At 40.8% G+C, this 17,393-nt stretch overlaps 1 protein-coding gene across 2 annotated transcripts in view; it reads left to right on the plus strand.

The window, feature by feature from the left end:
• LOC150080023 (serine/threonine-protein kinase BRSK2-like) overlaps positions 1 to 17,393 on the plus strand; it is a 364,636-nt gene that overhangs the window by 296,808 nt on the left and 50,435 nt on the right. For both annotated transcript variants that reach the window (XM_090383817.1, XM_090383818.1), the window contains one exon: positions 16,034 to 16,082. In XM_090383817.1, coding sequence (XP_090239943.1) covers positions 16,034 to 16,082 — 49 coding nt within the window. The remainder of the gene's footprint in view (positions 1 to 16,033; positions 16,083 to 17,393) is intronic.

Genomic DNA, 17,393 nt, shown 5'->3' on the forward strand with positions numbered 1-17,393 from the left:
CAGAGAGTGTATTGAACTGTTGAGGTGAATTGTGAGGATATGTTTGGACTCGGCAGAGATTCTTTTGATTGGAGAAGTGCCAACGTATCACCAGTACATAAAGACAATTCTAAGAGTAGTAACTACAGACCGATAAGTCTAACTTCAGTGGTAGGGAATATCATCCAGGCAATAATTATGAGTGCAATCCAGAGACATTTAGATAGATATGGCATTCTGAAGGGCTCGCAACATGGTTTTGTTAAGGGGAAATCACGTTTAACTAACTTAGTAGGCTCTTTTGAGTTGGATTTAGGGCACGATTTCGATATAGTTTATTTGGATTTTAGCAAAGCATTTCACTCGGTCCCCCATGAGAGGTTGATGTATAAGCTTGAACAAGTTGGCAATACTGGTAAGATTCTAAACTGGAATGCCTGGTGGCTGGTGGCAGAGCACTAACTAAAATGCTTGCACTCATTGAGAGCTATAGTCCAGCAGACAACCCCTGATTCTTGACGAATCAGGGGTTGTCGAAGTGGTGACCACGCTGCCGTATATTTTTAGTGCTCTGTGTTTAATCATAAATTTGTGTGTGTAGTTGTCAAAGTACGATAATTTTTTGTACGTCCGTTCTCGGAATTTAGTGAGCTCTTGATGAACATGTTGTTTCCGCAATGAAGTTAAAAGGTAACTTTTTAATTATATTTTATAATTTAATGCTGGCCACGCCAAGTTTCAACGCACGTGATGTATACTTGTTCATAAGCTTATACTAAGCAATCACTACTTTTGGTACCTACTCCAAGGTCGTTTTGACAAAGGAACTGCAACAGAGACTTGAACCATAAACATTATTGTAAGCAGACAATTATTTCCTGCCCCAACAAATTTGACTGCCACAAATAACACTGTTAAGGCTATAGAAACTCGGAGACCAGACCTTGTGTGATTGTTACGCAGAAATCGGCTTAGAAGAGCAACGAAAAGCTGAACTCACCGTGTTTAGTTTTCTCGGGGAATAGGCAAGCTTTTTCAATAACTGAGGATGAGGAGAACAGAGACATGCCTGATCTGCAAGAATCAGGTAAAAAATACGCTTTTCTGTGTAAGCTGCAAAATGGAATATTGTCTCAAATGTGTCTCAGTGGCGCATAGTACATTTAAGAAAATGAAGCAAAAAAAAAAAAAAAAATGAATGGATTTGTGCTGGCTGTACTGCAACAGAGACAAACCAAACCGGGAAAATATTTGATAAAAAACGAAAAGAAGCGCTCTCTAAGATTATTGATGAATTATCAGATAACGAAGTCTCTTTTGAGGATTCAGAGATAGAAACCCTTGGACCCAAACTCACTTTACAAGACACCAATTGTACAGACCTCTACAGTTAATTAATAACATTTGTTCAGAGCAAAACTCGTCAATAAGTCGAAGCAACACAAATCATCACGACTTGAAATCCCATATAGATGAGGTACAAAACAGACTAGATACGGTCATTACCAACCAGGACCTTTTAAAACAGCAAATTCGGACGATATTAACAACTCAGCAAGAACTCATAATGAGTTCTGAAAAAGAAAAACAACGGAACGAAAAACTCAGCGAACAAGCTACCACAATCTATAATTTGATGCGTACGTCAAGGAAAAACCATGCTTCAATTTGCAACCTGCACGAAATGAAACTGAAATCAAAAGGGGTAGACGCAGTCAACAGCAGACCATCTGAATATAGCAACACGAACGAAAATTCTGGTATGAATAACATGGTCAGTATACAACTTTTGTCGCGAGATGTGCCATCTGATGTAATCAAAGAATCGTAATATCGCTAAATCGATCCTCCCTACGGATACTCTCAATAACTGTCATAACGAAACACCCAAGTCAATCAGTTGCAAAACACCGGGGTGTATCAGGGGTGAGATACGTTGTTCGTCGGAAAGCTTGTTGCAACCGTCGTGTACCAAAGACAAATTAACTGTTTCTCAGGCCCGGAGCACTAATAATGCAACGATCCAAACTGATATCTCTTTGCCAGGAATAGTGTCAACGGCCGCACTGTCCATACAGAACAACCCAAGGCCTGAAATCCAGAATGAGTCAATAAGCAAGTCTGTAGCAGATGAGTTGCAAAGAAATTTCATACCTGTGTTAATAGATAAACTGATGTCTGCTCTTAACGATCTGTATACTAATATTCAAATCAAAACCGGATGCTTCAAAATTCATAAGTTTTCCAAACAAAATGAACCAGTTAACAGAATCAACATTCAATCCACCGCCCAATCCGCAGAGTTAGATATTTTGACCTCACACGATTCCGCTGAATTGGAATGTTGCCCAAATACTCAGGGAGCCGATCACCTTTCAGAGGAATCTCAATTCCCTAATGTAGCAAGAAGCGAAGTCCCAGTCATGAATTCGTGTCAAGAAGCTGAACAGAGGTGCAATCCACAAGTGGCAGCCCACCAAATTAGCATCCCAATTCCAAAATTGACCTCAGTTTTACCATCTGTGCTGCTGTCGGAAAGCAGCCATTGCTCACCTGTCATGAACAAACAATCTTGGGCAAAAATCGCTGCTACCCGTTCTGTTTCAGCTCAATTAACAGCTAATCAGAACCCTCATTTCCCCAGGTCACCCTTTCACATTAAGAGTCACCCTGCCAATATCAAGGAGAAGGGTCAGATTAGGATTGGTATTCTATTCTGAGATCGATGAGCAAGCCTTCCACCTCCCAGCACTGAAGCCTTTTTATTTCTTTCCCGACTGGGGCCACTGACAACTGCTGAGGAAATTGAGGCTGCAATAAGTAAAGAACTGCATACCAAAGTATCTGCAAATTTACTCAAGAAAACGCAAAATTACTCGTCCTTTAGAGTAGTTTGCGAAAGTCGAGCATTCAGATCAGTTGCATCCACATCTGTATGGCCAGTTGGCACTCTAATCAGGCCTTTTTATGAATCGAAAGACCCAAAACCATTCAATGCAACTTCATCTTATGACCAAAACCGAAGGATGATACAGCTTCCCCCTGAATGACTAACTAATTGCGAAACTACACTAGTGTCTCTCGACAGTCGAAAAACACCGCACAACATGTCCAGCTCCAATCACTTTCTTGCCCCAGCTACTGCTTATAAACATACCGATGTGATACCATATAACCCTGCTTTTCAACCACTTTCAATTAGCAGTATAATTTCCAGCAGGCCTAATCTGTTGAGATGTTCAAAAGCATCTACAAAGAGATCAGCACTTATAAAAATTCCCTTTCAACTCACCCTTAGAGTTTTCTACCAAAATGCCCGGAGCCTCCGAAATAAGCTTGAAACTCTCGAACAACTCTTGTTGTCCAACAGCATGGATATAATCTGTCTATCAGAAACATAGTTTGAACCTGAGGAGTCATTAGCCCATGCTCCGGTCGCTGGTTTTTCATCGTTCTTCACATCAAGATCTCAATCTAGAGGCGGCGGCGTTGCCATCTTCGTCAAGAATTCCACCCTGAAATTTGTGCACGTCACATCTAGCAACTCCTTATTTTATGAAGCAATACTCGTGACTGTGAAGTTTAATGCCTGTTTAATCGATTTAGTGGCAATCTACATACGCCCAGCTCCAGATATTGCAACAATTGACGATGCTACCAGCTGGATAATGCGTAAGTTACACCCTTCTGCTACGCACATTCTCTGCAGCGATTTTAACCTTCCATCTCACTTGAGCCCGCTCCTTCAACGACTAATGAACAATCTCTCTCTCCATTAAAGTTCACGATTATCAATGAGGAGCCAACGAGAGGCGCCAATCGCCTTGACTTGATTCTATGTTCTGGAATTTGCAGAGTCGACATTCCACCAGAAACGTTCTTCAATTCAGATCACGACCCAATTGCATTACTTCTTGTTCTGCCTATGCCCAGTTTCAATTGCCGTAATACTGTTGAAAAGAAAATCATATTCTCTCCGAATTTTCTGGATCCAAAAAAGTGCCTCGAGGCAGTACAGTCTATTCCGTGGTATGTGCTTGATGGATGTGACTAAATCCTCACAGTTGAACTAATCACAAGATGGATAAATACAGTCACGCTCTATGCGTCAGCCAAAACCGTACACAATTTCTCCAAAAAATAGATGTTGGTGCACCAAAGATCTAGCACGCAGTTTCCACAACAAGCAGTACCGTCACAGGCAGTGGAAAATCTCTGACACAACCCAAGATCGAATCCTATACTCCAGAGCAAGAGCAATGTTAAACAGACTCAAGGCATCAGCAATAAAGAGATACTGTGGGGGGGAAAAGGTGATTTTATATATAATCTTCTTACTCTTCTTTAATTTTATTTTGAATATTAATAATAATAATTATTTATTAAATATTCCTTATTTGTTCTGTTCCCTTATAACTATATAGACCTCTTTTTTTCTCACACCCCCATCTGACTTTGACTTCACAGGAAAATTCCAGATTCAAGGGAACTTCTCATTTATGTATAATTCCCTTCGGAAAGGCTGAGTGTTCAGGAATAACAAACTCACAAATTAATAAACAACAAAGTTAATTTACATATATATATATATACAACATAATATACAATTGAATTAAAAAACATGTAATACGACATACAAAGTTAAATCAAGGATACCTTGCATAAATTATTCGTATTCCTGTTTCCCTTCACTAGCTAATCTGAGTTGACCATTATATGAAAACACTTGATTCATTCTTCTTGCCCTAACTCCTAACACTTATACACATTCACCATACCTATTTCACTTACTCCTGGATACAATTCTGTTTTCTCAACCCTTCCCTATCTCTTCCATCATGCAGTATGATTGATGACTTTTCAGGTTATGATGAACGTCGTGGCGAGATCCAATATTCCTTACATTTCGAGGGTACATCTCTAAAACGGTGTTCGCAGGCCGGCCGCTAGTTAGTACACCGGACCGAACTTATTGGTAACTCTCTAGGAAGCTTCCGGATCAGCTAGTGTATAATCTTGCTACCTCTACTCTGCCAGATAGTGACTGGAGGGAGTCCGAGTAGTGTGTATGCGGGGAGCATTGTGGAGGCCACGTTATGTCAGGGATCTGGGTATATTCTTACCACATGTACTGTACGTCATATCCAAAAATTTCATTACTTCATACAGCATGTCCCACCCACTTTTTCTTATTATTGAATACACCATGAATTGTCAAACTAATAGAGCAAGCTTATCTGCGAAAAGATCTAAACCTCCCAAGGACTTCCTAATTCATTTCACAAATATACGTGGTCTCAATTCTAATCTCAACGATGTCCATTTCCACTTGCAGTCTTCCCCATGTACTTTTTCTGACTGAATCTCAGTTATCGGTTGATTCAACTACTGCTCATCTCAGAGGCCCAAATTGTTCACTGTATGATTCCTTTCGCCTAAAAGGTGGTACTTGTTCATATGTCCGTTTTGATAATCCCTGTCAGAGACTTGGCAATTTGGAATCTCCTCTCTTTGATCTTCTATGGCTTAAAATCTCTCTACCTCATTGTGTCAAATTCATCTGTTGTCTCTACCGTTCACCCAACTCCACTAATCACTTGGAGCTCTTTGACTTCCTCTCTTTGCAACTTGACTTTCTCCAGTCCAACTTTCCTAACAGTGAAGTAATTTTCCTTGGTGATTTTAACGTTCACAACTCCAGCTGGCGTCCGTTTTCTAGTCACACCGACCCAGCAGGTCAAGATGTTGAGTCTTTTGCAGTTACTAATGACCTAGCACTGATTGTTCATTTAGGTACAAGAATACCAGACAATCCTAATCATACAGCCAATTCGCTTGATCTTTTTCTCAAAAACAACCCTTCTAAGTAAACGGTCGAAGTGAGAGGTCGTTTAGGCACTTCAGATCACAACTTGGTGATTGTCTCTTCTCCAATGGAACCTTTATCTCATGGCTGTTCCCAACCACGTGTTGTGATGCCAAACAACACGTGGCTGTTCCCAACCACGTGTTGTTTGGCATTACAAGAATGATAAATGGGATGACCTGCGAGACTTCTTTTCTTCTTTTCCTTGGTCGGATTACTGTTTCAAAACATCTCATGTCAACGTTTGCTCAGATCGTGTCAGTGAAATTATTGTTGCAGGAATGGAATCCCTTATCCCACACTCCACTTTAAAATCTCGTCCTTTGTCTAAACCTTCGTTTTCCAATAAATGTGATAAGGCTGTCCAAGAGAAGAATGTTGCGTATCGTAATTGGCTTGTTTCTAATTCTTCAGTTTCATTTTCTGCCTACACCAAAGCTCGCAACAATTGTAAACAGTTATTAATCACTCCAAACTAGATTTGAACAGGCTAAGAGTAGAAAACTTGCTTCTTGCCCTAATGGTAGCCGAGCATTCTGGTCTCTTGCAAAAGCTATTGGTCGCAACTTTTGCCCATCTTTGCTCCCACCTCTGTCCAAACCAGATGGTTCTGTTGCCACTTCAGCCAAGGATAAAGTTGACCTGCTAGCATCCCATTTTTCTTCCAGCTCATGTATTAATGATCTTGGTAAAACACCTCCCACCATTCCCAACACGCTCCATTCAATGCCTCCTGTGGTCTTCCATCGAAAGGATATCAGAAGGATTTTAATGAATCTTGATGCTAAGAAAGCTCCAGGTCCTGATGGTATTTCTCCACTTGTTCTCATAACCTGTGCTCCTGAACTTACACCTATTCTTTGCCGCCTTTTTTCACTTTCTTATTCCAAAGGTGTTTTTCCTTCTGTTTGGAAATTTGCTCATATCCAGCCAGTTCCTAAAAAGGGTGACAAATCCCTTCTATCCAATTATTGTCCCATTGCAATTACTTCTACTCTTTCTAAAGTAATGGAGAAATCAATTAACCGCCAACTCTTAAACTACCTAGAAACCTTCCGTCTCATCAACAATCACCAGTATGGATTCCGTCAGTGTCGATCCACTGGAGATATTCTGGCTTATGTTACCCATTTATGGACTAATTCAATGGAAAGGTTCGGTGAAACACAAGTAGTTGCTCTTGACATCTCAAAGGCTTTTGATCGTGTTTGGCATAAAGGTCTACTAAACGAGCTTCCATCTTATAGTTTGCCAACTGTTTTTTGTAATTGGTTATCCAGTTTTCTCTCTGATCACTCACTGCGGGTGCTGGTAGATGGCTCTCTGTCTTCTAACTTCTCCACTAATGCCGGTGTCCCCCAATGTTCAGTTCTTTCCCCCTCTCTTTTCCTCTTGTATATCAATGACCTTCTTCCATTGACTGGAAATCCTATCCATAGTTTTGCCGATGATAGCACATTGCATTCAACTTTCCATTTTGAGAAACCTTGTCCTGGTCAATCAGCTTCAACTTCTCGAAAATCTGCTACCAATTCCTTAAATGCCGATCTTCAGGTAATTCTCCAGTGGGGCAAAGAGAACGTAGTTGATTTCAACCCTTCTAGAACTCAGTCTTGTCTTATATCTCGCAAAAAGGATTTTTCTGCTCCTATGCTTATCTTTAGTGACCCTCCGATTTCTAGGCAAAATAATATATCCCTTTTTGGGGATTACCATAACTTCTAATCTCTCTTGGCACAAGCACATTACAAATATTGCTTCCTATGCATCTAAAAAACTTGGTTTTCTCTTTCGCTCTCGGCGTTACATTTCTTCCAAACAGCTGCTCACTCTGTATAAATCGCAAATCCGCCCTGCCATGGAATATTGTTCCCACATCTGGGGTGGTGCCCCCAAAACCTCTCTCAGGCTTCTTGATTCCATTCAGAAGAGGGCAGTTAGGTTAATTAATGATTCATCTCTAACAGAGTCTCTCCACTCGCTTTCTCATAGACGCACTGTTTCTGCCGCATGCCTCTTCTACAGATACTTCCATGGGCACTGTTCTTCTGAATTGGCTTCTATAATTCCTGCTCTCTCTTTCAAAACAGTCCGAACACGTGTCCCACTAGCCAACATCCATTTACTGTCCTACTTCAAACCCACAGAACCAACTTTTAATCTTCCTCATTTATTGATTCAACTGCCGTTTTCTGGAACAACCTTCCTTCATACGTATTTCCTGAAAATTACAATCTACAGAAGTTCAAGTGCAATGTCAACAAATATCTTCTTTCGTCTTCTCAACCTCCAACCCAAGCACGGTACTAAGTACTATAGGTTGTAATACCTCTCGTGTTTGGGGTTCACATAAAGAAAAAAATATATATATTAACAATCAATATGCTATTTTCATCACTATACTCTGTGTTCTCACCATTCTGTTACAATACACTGAAGACCAATCTTTACTTTCCTAAAGCCTCTATTTGTTATTAGTCTTTTAGAAAAACCAACAATTCTTCATCAATACAAACACTATATTCAGAGTTGCTCATATAATTCAATTATCTATCATTATAACATATTCAAAATTTCTCATATAAACCTTACTACCTTTCTAACACATTATAATTATTTGAACAATAATTGAATCTATTACTCATCCTTCATTTCCCTTGCATTTTACAATAACCTTTTTAACATAATAAACTCTGTTAGTATATATATATAATTTATTTCAGCGATAATTTATCTGTCATTTTACTTTCTAGTACTACCCCTTTTTTATTAATTACTATACTGTTTCAGTAGCAGTCCTTCTTGTTAACTTACAGTACTTAATAATAACTCACCTACTTCTATCTTTTTTCTTTCCTTTCCGGGCAGGTTTCAAGCTTCCATTTTAGGATCTCAGGCTACCTTCTGAGGATCTCCTTCATCTGCTTTCTCCTGAATCTGCTTCAGATAATTATCAGAAACTCTTGGCTGCATGGGTCTGGTGTCCTTTCTCCACTTATTTGGGCTACCTTCCATTCGCTGCTTTCTACCTTCTCATCGAGCTACTAATTCCGCATTTTCGCTCCTTATCTCGAGCTACTAATTTTGCGGATTTCGTTCCTTCTCTCTCCACCTTATTAAAACGTATTCACAAAAAGAAAACTCACAGGGCATCTCGCACTAACTCCTCTACTCCACAAGGAGAAAAATCATAGGGTGCCACCTTTGCTTCTTCGCTCCACCTATTAAGAACTTCTTATTAAAATAAGAAATATTTCACAACGCTCGTTTGCGTACGGGTCACTACCCTTGCCTTTCTTCCGATAATGGATTAGACTAATTGCAAAACGTCCAATGCTCTTGCCTTCCAATGACGGACAGGCTTATTTTCCTTACACTCCATAATTTCTAACACGACAAAAAACTCAACTATCAACTGTTACCAACTCATATTTTCTACCAGGACCAAACACTCAACTGTCCATGTTACTAACTCATTTTTACTTACACCGACGAAAAGACTCAACTGTCTGTCCTAACTCATTTTCCAAAACGCCGACAAGAATCTAAACTTTGTCTCCCTTTAACTCATTTCCATACACACCCACATAAATTCAACTCAGGGTTCTGTGTTAACTCACATTTTCTAACACGACAAAAAAAAAAAAAACAAACTTCAACTGTGCCTCCCCTAACTCATTTCCATAAACATCCACATAAACTCAACTCAGGGTTCTGTGTTTCTCCCCCTGTTCACTCACTTTTTTCATCTGAATTACATTTTACCCTTGTTCAGAGTCTTAACCAATCTTTCTCATTTTATCAACTTTCACTCTGTCACCCTATTTGCCCATGTTATCTTTTCCCAAGCTGTCTCCTTATTGCTCGATCTAACTTCTTATTTTAAGAAATTTGTAAAATTTCTCAGGCTGTCTGTACCTTTTGAAGTCAGCCGCTTATAGTCATACTTTAGCAGACATTTCACAAGATCTACAAAACTTGCCATCACCGACAGGCAGATGCCAGTCTTAACTCTAATTCCAGCATTTGTCCCATATTTACTTCCTGTCTCTTCTCCAAGTGTCACCGATCAAAGAAATGTCCCGACAGTACCATGGACCATCACACAATTGTTTTCCAATGTTAACACCTATTGCCAACACCAGTTGCTACTCGTTTCCATTGTTTTGGTTTGTTTCTGTGTGCTGGGAGTGTAAGTGTTCCGAGATTGCTAATAGCCTTTCAGTTTACTGCTCCCCTTCTATAAACATTGTGTAATTTAATCCCTTGCGAGTGACCTTAGTAATATTCGTGACTTGTAAGGTTTCGCTGCCCCATATTGCTATATTATAAGTTTTACTTTAAATTAATCTCACTTTTGTATAAAATATTATATTTATAAGGTTTTACATCTTACAATACACCAATACTACCTTGTCTAAAGGAAAAGCGCCATACTCATAAAGACACAGTTGCATTAATTCAAATCTTGATCTAGATAACTGGATGGACTACATTTCAAGATGCAAAACCAATTCCACTTCTGCTGAAATCCCTCTCCAAAACTCTGAATTTGCTTCTACGGATGACTTCTCCATAATTTCCATCACAAGACAGCAACTGATATATGCTATTAACTCCCTGCGTCCATCTAGTACCGCAGGCTGTGATAAGATACCTCATTTCATAATTAAATGCCTTAGCCCATATATCGTAGATGCATTACTCTCAATCTACAACTCAGTTCCTTCCACACGAATTTTCCCTGATCAATGGAATGAATACTCTGTGAGGTGGTGCTTTAACCTAAGGTTAAAGCACCAACAAGCCTAAAAGATTTCAGACCAATCTCAACTTGTTCCACCCTCCTCATACTTCTAGAAAAGGTACTCCTTCCAGCATTAAACAAACAGTTGATGCCACAGAAGCCGAAACAGTTTCATTTCGCAGTCGAAAATAGATCCACCATAACAAACCTCATGGCCGCACAGATATCAATTCTTCAAGCCTTCGAAACTAAATCTGAATTAGCTATAGTGTACGCTGATATTGAAGCTGCTTTTGACAGTCTAGACGTCACAGCCCTTCTCAGTCTTCTGCGATTCTTTTTCAGGATTAATGGAAACCTATTAGCTTTCCCCACTGCCTTATTGATGAATAGAAGTGTCTACCTCACTTTGAAGAAGACCCACTTTACAAGAAAAATCAATGCAGGAGTCCCACAAGGTGGTGTCCTGTCTGGCCTTCTCTTCTCAGCTATTCTGATTCCTTTCATGAGTTCTCGTGATGATGCTATAATATATGCCGACGATATAATCCCACCGTCTGCATACCCAATCCTACCTTAATCCCACAGTCTGCCAGTCTGCATACCCAATGACAATTACGTCTTCCATCACAGAGAACTTGACCGCCCTTTCAACTTACTTGAAGATGTTTGGGTTAAAACGTAACCCTTCAAAATCTGCAATAATGATTTACTCATTGAAACAGCAACCAACAGTAATTCAACCATCAGTTTTGGGTACTCTCATCCCCGTGGTTACCTGCCACAAGGACCTCAGTGTCTATTTTGATCCGAAGCTGAAATTTAATGTTCACACAGAATACCTCCGGAAGCGATTTAACACCCTACGCTGAGAGCGAAGCAACACTTACTTCATTCCAACGATGCCGCAACCACTGCCAGATATCTTCAAGCCACTGTTTATCTAGCTATATTATACGCTGCTGAGATTTGGGCATCTGCGTCGCCCTCACTTCAAAAACCGGTGTTCTCGTGTGAATACTGGACCCTGAAATGGACCACAAATAAGCAACGCTGACTCCCTCAAATACAACCGGCTGAAACTGTGTAGTCGGTTCCTACCTGCCCAGGCACTCCCCAAAATTCAGGCACTGCTCCATCTTGGAGTCGACCTTCAGAAATTGGCTACCGACTACAAATACCGTCACATGCTCGTCGAGTGGATTACATCAGTGGAACTGGGATAATTTCCTCCATATGACGTTCAAGTCCTCATATTTTCATTATTATAATTTCATTTTTACATGTTTAATTTTGTGTAACTCAATAATTTCCATGTAATGGTAAATTTGTTTTGCCAATTAATCTCATTTATAATATAAAACTCCTGGCCATGTCGCCGGGATGAGAATTATTGTCTCTAGTACATGTCCTGTACTTATTAGCAATAATAAAGAATTTATTAAAACTATTATATTAGGGTCACCCGCAATGTTAATTCAACTACCCCTGTGGCTTGTGTCTGTAAAGTGCATGTGTTCTCTGGTCGACTTGCCTCTTTTGTTATACGAAAAAAACCTCAGTTTCTGGGAAAATAAGAACCTTGCTATTCTAGAGCCTGAGACCGAGCGACTCATCCACGGAGTTAAAGAAGCCCATAAAAGTTACTCGCGTCATTGACGAGATTCGAACCTGGGCATTTTCATTCCGGTGTGGAGAGAACAGTGACGATACCACTGCACTACCGCGCAGACTGGCTATAGGACAGAAGGGAAGGCAGAGGATTGTGATCAATGGATATTCTTCAGATTGTTGTAAAATCGAAAGTGGCGTCCACCAAGGATGGCGGGCAACGTATGGTCCCATTAGAGGTCCTGCGGCCAAGAATCCAGAGAAACAACAGAACCCAACACAACACATACAACATACCGCACACATATTTTGGAGCAGCTGCTCAGACATAGGATTGAATCACACTACCTCACAGCTAGCTTAACAGCAAACAAACAGTTTGGCTTTAAACCTGGAAACTCAACCCTTGACGCACTGGAATGTATCCTTAACATGGCGGAGAGCTGCCGACAAAAATACTTTCTCCTCATCTCTATTGACTTTGCGGGGGAGTTCGACGCCCTCTGGTGGCCGAGCGTCCTCGCAAGACTCAGGGCAGCCCAACTGCCATCAAATCTATTCAGCTGCATAAGAAGCTACCTAACAAACAGACGGATCCTGGTACAGGCCCCTTACTGCAAGGTAGATCGACAGATACACCGAGGATGCCCCCAGGGCTCAGTATTAGGCCCCCTCCTGTGGAACTATGTACTGGACGAGTTCCTCTCCCTCGACTTAGGGGGTGTACAGGCATTGGCCTATGCAGACGACCTATCCCTTACTGCAGATTCAAGAGCCCAACTAGAAACTCTCGCGAATGCAGCAGTAACCACACTGCAAGAATGGACGGAAAGGCATCGGCTCAGCATTTCGGCCACCAAGACTAAATCCATCTTACTTTAAGGGATACCTAACCCCAACTAGACCGCCGCAAATAAGAATCAACAATAGGACAATTAAGCTAGTCACAGAACTAAAGTACCTGGGAGTTATCCTGGACCGTAATCGGTCTTTCACCCCACACCTAAAATATATACAGGCTAAGATGAAAAAATACGCTGGCACGCTTGCCAGAGTCACACGTTGCGAATGGGGCCTGGAAAGGCGCACACTTGCGATCCTTTATAAAGCAGCCATTATCCCGGCAATCGCATACGCCTCCGGTGTCTGGTTCCACAAAGCCTCAACAGCGGTAAACCGCAGACGACTGGATATCATACATAGACCCATCCTATTGACCCTCACCCGAGCATGCAAGACAGTCTCTACTCATGCACTACAAGTGATCACGGGCGCTCTCCCTCTTGATCTTGAGGTGATTCGCAATGGCATGCTTCAGCAACTCAGACGTGGCAAAGTCACAACCTTCCAGGACCACACTACGGACCCGGCTAATAACTGTAAAGTTGAGAAATACAGGCTGCAAACGTACTTGACATCGATATGGCAACAACGCTGGACGATTTCTGACAAAGGAGACATCACGCGAAGGTTCTTTCCGAACTTGCAAAAGGTGTACCCGAAATATCCGACATGGCTCTGCCCTGGTCTCCACGTCACCTACCTTCTCACAGGACATGGAGCTATCCGCCACAAGCTAAACCTCTTTGGACTGACAGATAACCCAGCCTGCGCATGTGGTTCCCTCGAGACCTGGGACCACCTGCTACACGAGTGTGAACTGTACGAAGATCTGCGTGGACACCTCATCACACGAGTCCAGTTCAACCCCAAAAATCAGGAGCACTACCTACTGGAGGACGAGGGAACCTACAATGCCCTAACCAACTTTGCCCAGTGCCTCTTTGTAAGACGCCAGACTCTTCCTTTGCCGGAAAATCTAGGACAACTAGGATAAATACAACAACAATCACAACAAATGATGAACCAAGATAAAACTGGACTGTGCCTGAACTGCACTCTCCCAAATACTGACCGATGGAGGACACCGATTCCATTTGAGAACTGTTAACCAAACGCATTGACTACAATCGGACCTTCGGGAGTCCACCCTGACTGTGACAGAAGCCTATCCTACTGAATATCCACCAGTGGATGGACCTGGATCCCACGAGTAACTACTTAATAAAAGACCAAGCATGATCTGCACAAATGTCATACAGACCTGGACTGAATACCTGGGCAGAGATATCTTCACTCCACTCATGGGAATACCAAATGGGGCAGCCCTGACGCCTTGGCGCCCAACTCAAGCCACCCCACATGTATGCCCTGTTGGCGAATAGGCCAGCTCCCTTGCCTGGCCTACTTTCTACCCTTCCCTGGCGGGGGATGAGGGGACAGCCCTGCTGTCACCTCCCCTTCTCGCCACCCCTTCTTTTCCTTCTGGTGGGGCATGGGCATGCCCCACTGTAAACTGGAGTTGTCTTCCCTATCGGCTCCATACTTCTATCTCCCCCCCAGTCTTCAGTCTCCCTCCCCACTCTACGTGCACGCTAGTGAACGCCCCACACAATCTAAATTCCACAAGTGAAAATCAATTTCGACCACCATTTCTTTTGACCTCCTAGCACTTCCTCCTCAACGTGATCACATTTTTATTTATTTATTTTTTATTTATTTTATTTTATTTTATTTTATTTTATTTTTTTAGGTCCTAGCCACTGAAATCTCAGGAAATTAGGTGGCAGGACCTGCCAGAGTGAACTATATTCAAGTGGATACCTGGTCTGCCTCCACGGGGCGAAAGTGGGGCAACGTCGGGCCTCAGTAGAGGTCTGGCGGCTAAATGACCAGATGAACAACGGTACAAGGCATCACACATATACAAAGTCCATACACTTTTAAATCTCTGGCTTTTCCAGTAAACTGGTTCACCTACAATGTAACCTACGCGGAGATGGGGGAAACCCCTGGTGCCGCTTGACCCTAAACACACTTTACACTTTACACTTTACACATATTTTGGTATTTATAGAGTCCTGTACAATTCACAAGAGTACAGATGGTGCAGTTGTGAGACCTTACCCTAAACACTATGCGCTTGTTCCCAAAGATCGGTTCATTCTGATTTTCATAAACGACAGCAACGATGGGATAAAAGGCTTTTGATGTCAAAATATGCAGATGGAGTTCCATTTTCAAAGAACACGGGATGTCCTCTTTTGCACTGGATGTGCCAATTTAGAACTTTCTACCTGTTTGAATTCTCAGTTATAATTTAAGTTATTATTATTTGTTTAAGTTAATATTAAGTTTTTAAGCTATTATTTCTAATATTATCTTCTCTATTCTTTCTGTTATTATTTGTAAATGTTCTGAATTGTTTAAACTTGTCAGTTTTCCGGGTCTGATGCATTATTTTGACCGTTTCGATTTTGCACCTTTGAAAGTTTATGATGGCCTTTTTTTGTTTTTTCACTTTTTCTACAGTAACTGACTTTACTGCCTTATAATACACTGCTCGACAAAATTGACAGAACACATATGAAGCGGGAGGTAATTAATTGTGATGATGTGGACAGTGTCTCCGAAGACACTGTCCATAATAAAATAATCACGACACGCATTTTCTGTTAATTTTGTCGAGCAGCGTAGTTTATATACGATTTTTAATATTTCGTAAGAGATTTGCACTGTTATAAATTAGAAAGGCTTATTAATTAAAGGAAGTTAAAGACGTTTTTCCCTTCTGTTGGTTAATTAATCAGGTGTAATGAAAGTTATTGAATTTGGAGAGTTTTAATGTAATTTCAACATGACGATGATGTCAATGAAAGACTCCCAAACAAAACTCAGAAACGACGCTTGCAAACTAATTAGTTTATTATCTTGTTTCGTTAGATGAAATCTTCAGTTTAACACGAACTCTCGGTTTGGTTCTCTTGCAGTTCCTTCCGTCTCGGACGATATGGGTGGAACTCCGGACTCGTCTCCTGAGTAAGTATTCCTTTCATTCTTTCAGATTTCAGCAAGAAAGTTATTGTGATTGATTCAGGCTCTACCGCGAATTTAATTCCTAGTTGTCAGAAAGTTATGAGAATGAATTCGAGAATACACTCGGTTTTGTTACCTGATTTCATATGATTAAAGTGATTAATGATGTGAAAGCTCATGATTAAGTCATTTGGAACTTAATCATGAGCCCAGTGTTTTGCTATTGATGGAAGATGCATCTCTGTTCTGCGATTTACTGCTGAATCTGCAAAGACATAACTAAATCTCTTTCCTTTGAACATTAGCCTCATATTTGGAAACAAGTAGTAAACTGCAGAGTGAAGGAGATATGGGACCACGGATTCTTGATCAGAAGTTTCTGATCAAGAATTCGAGAGACAGTAATTTGCCCAACGTTTGAATTTTAGATAAATATTCTTTCAAGTTTATACGTAACGTGTCGGGTTTCTGAAAGAGTTCAATAAGCTTGAGGTAAAACTTCATACAAACTGTTGTATTTAAAACAATAAGCATTATTAGCTGAACTATTCTTCACAGCTGAAGGGCTATGCGTTTAACAAAAGTAACTCAATTTCGTGGGAGAAAAACAGTTAGAAATAACTAATTTTAATAAGAAACTAAAGAACACTGCAATCCACGTAACTTTTAAAGGCAAAAAGTTATCGAGTTTATTGAAACAAGCTGGGAAAAAAACTATAGAGAAAATATTCGATAACCAAACTAGTTAGCAACCATTTTTGCCGATTTTCAAGTCTAGTGGAAGGAAACAAAATAAAAAAATAAATTGCTCAAATAATGGAACATTATTCGCGTGATTCTTTCTTACAGACATACTTATTCCACTATTTACATCTGGTTGGTTGTCTTCGCGTGGGCGACTTGACTTCAGAAGACACTTGCAAACTAATTAGTTTATTAGGAGAAAATACTCAGGTGGATATAATAGCGAAGGAAGAGTTTTTAGCCGAAAGCTTAAAAACTTCAACACCAAAGCTCTTGAGTCTGGATAAATATCTCTGTCTTTGGCAATATGGAAGTGTACTTTGGTAGTACAGTCAAGTGGAGCCGTATGAAGTTTGACTGTCAATGCGTACGGGCTGGACTCCAACGAATCTCATTTCGACAGTGCTAAGCCAGATCAAACATAGCATCCAATACTTTTTTCTGAGTTCGCGAATTCCACAAATGTGGTTGTAGGCTGATGCTTCGACTTCAGCTCAATAGTTACAATATAAGGACGATTCATTACGTACTCATACATACGAGCTGTTAAAGATCCTTGGAAAATGGATC

The sequence above is a fragment of the Mastigoproctus giganteus genome, chromosome 10 (assembly GCF_048544385.1).
Source record: "Mastigoproctus giganteus isolate SK-2022 chromosome 10, ASM4854438v1, whole genome shotgun sequence".
Classification (NCBI taxonomy): domain Eukaryota; kingdom Metazoa; phylum Arthropoda; class Arachnida; order Uropygi; family Thelyphonidae; genus Mastigoproctus; species Mastigoproctus giganteus.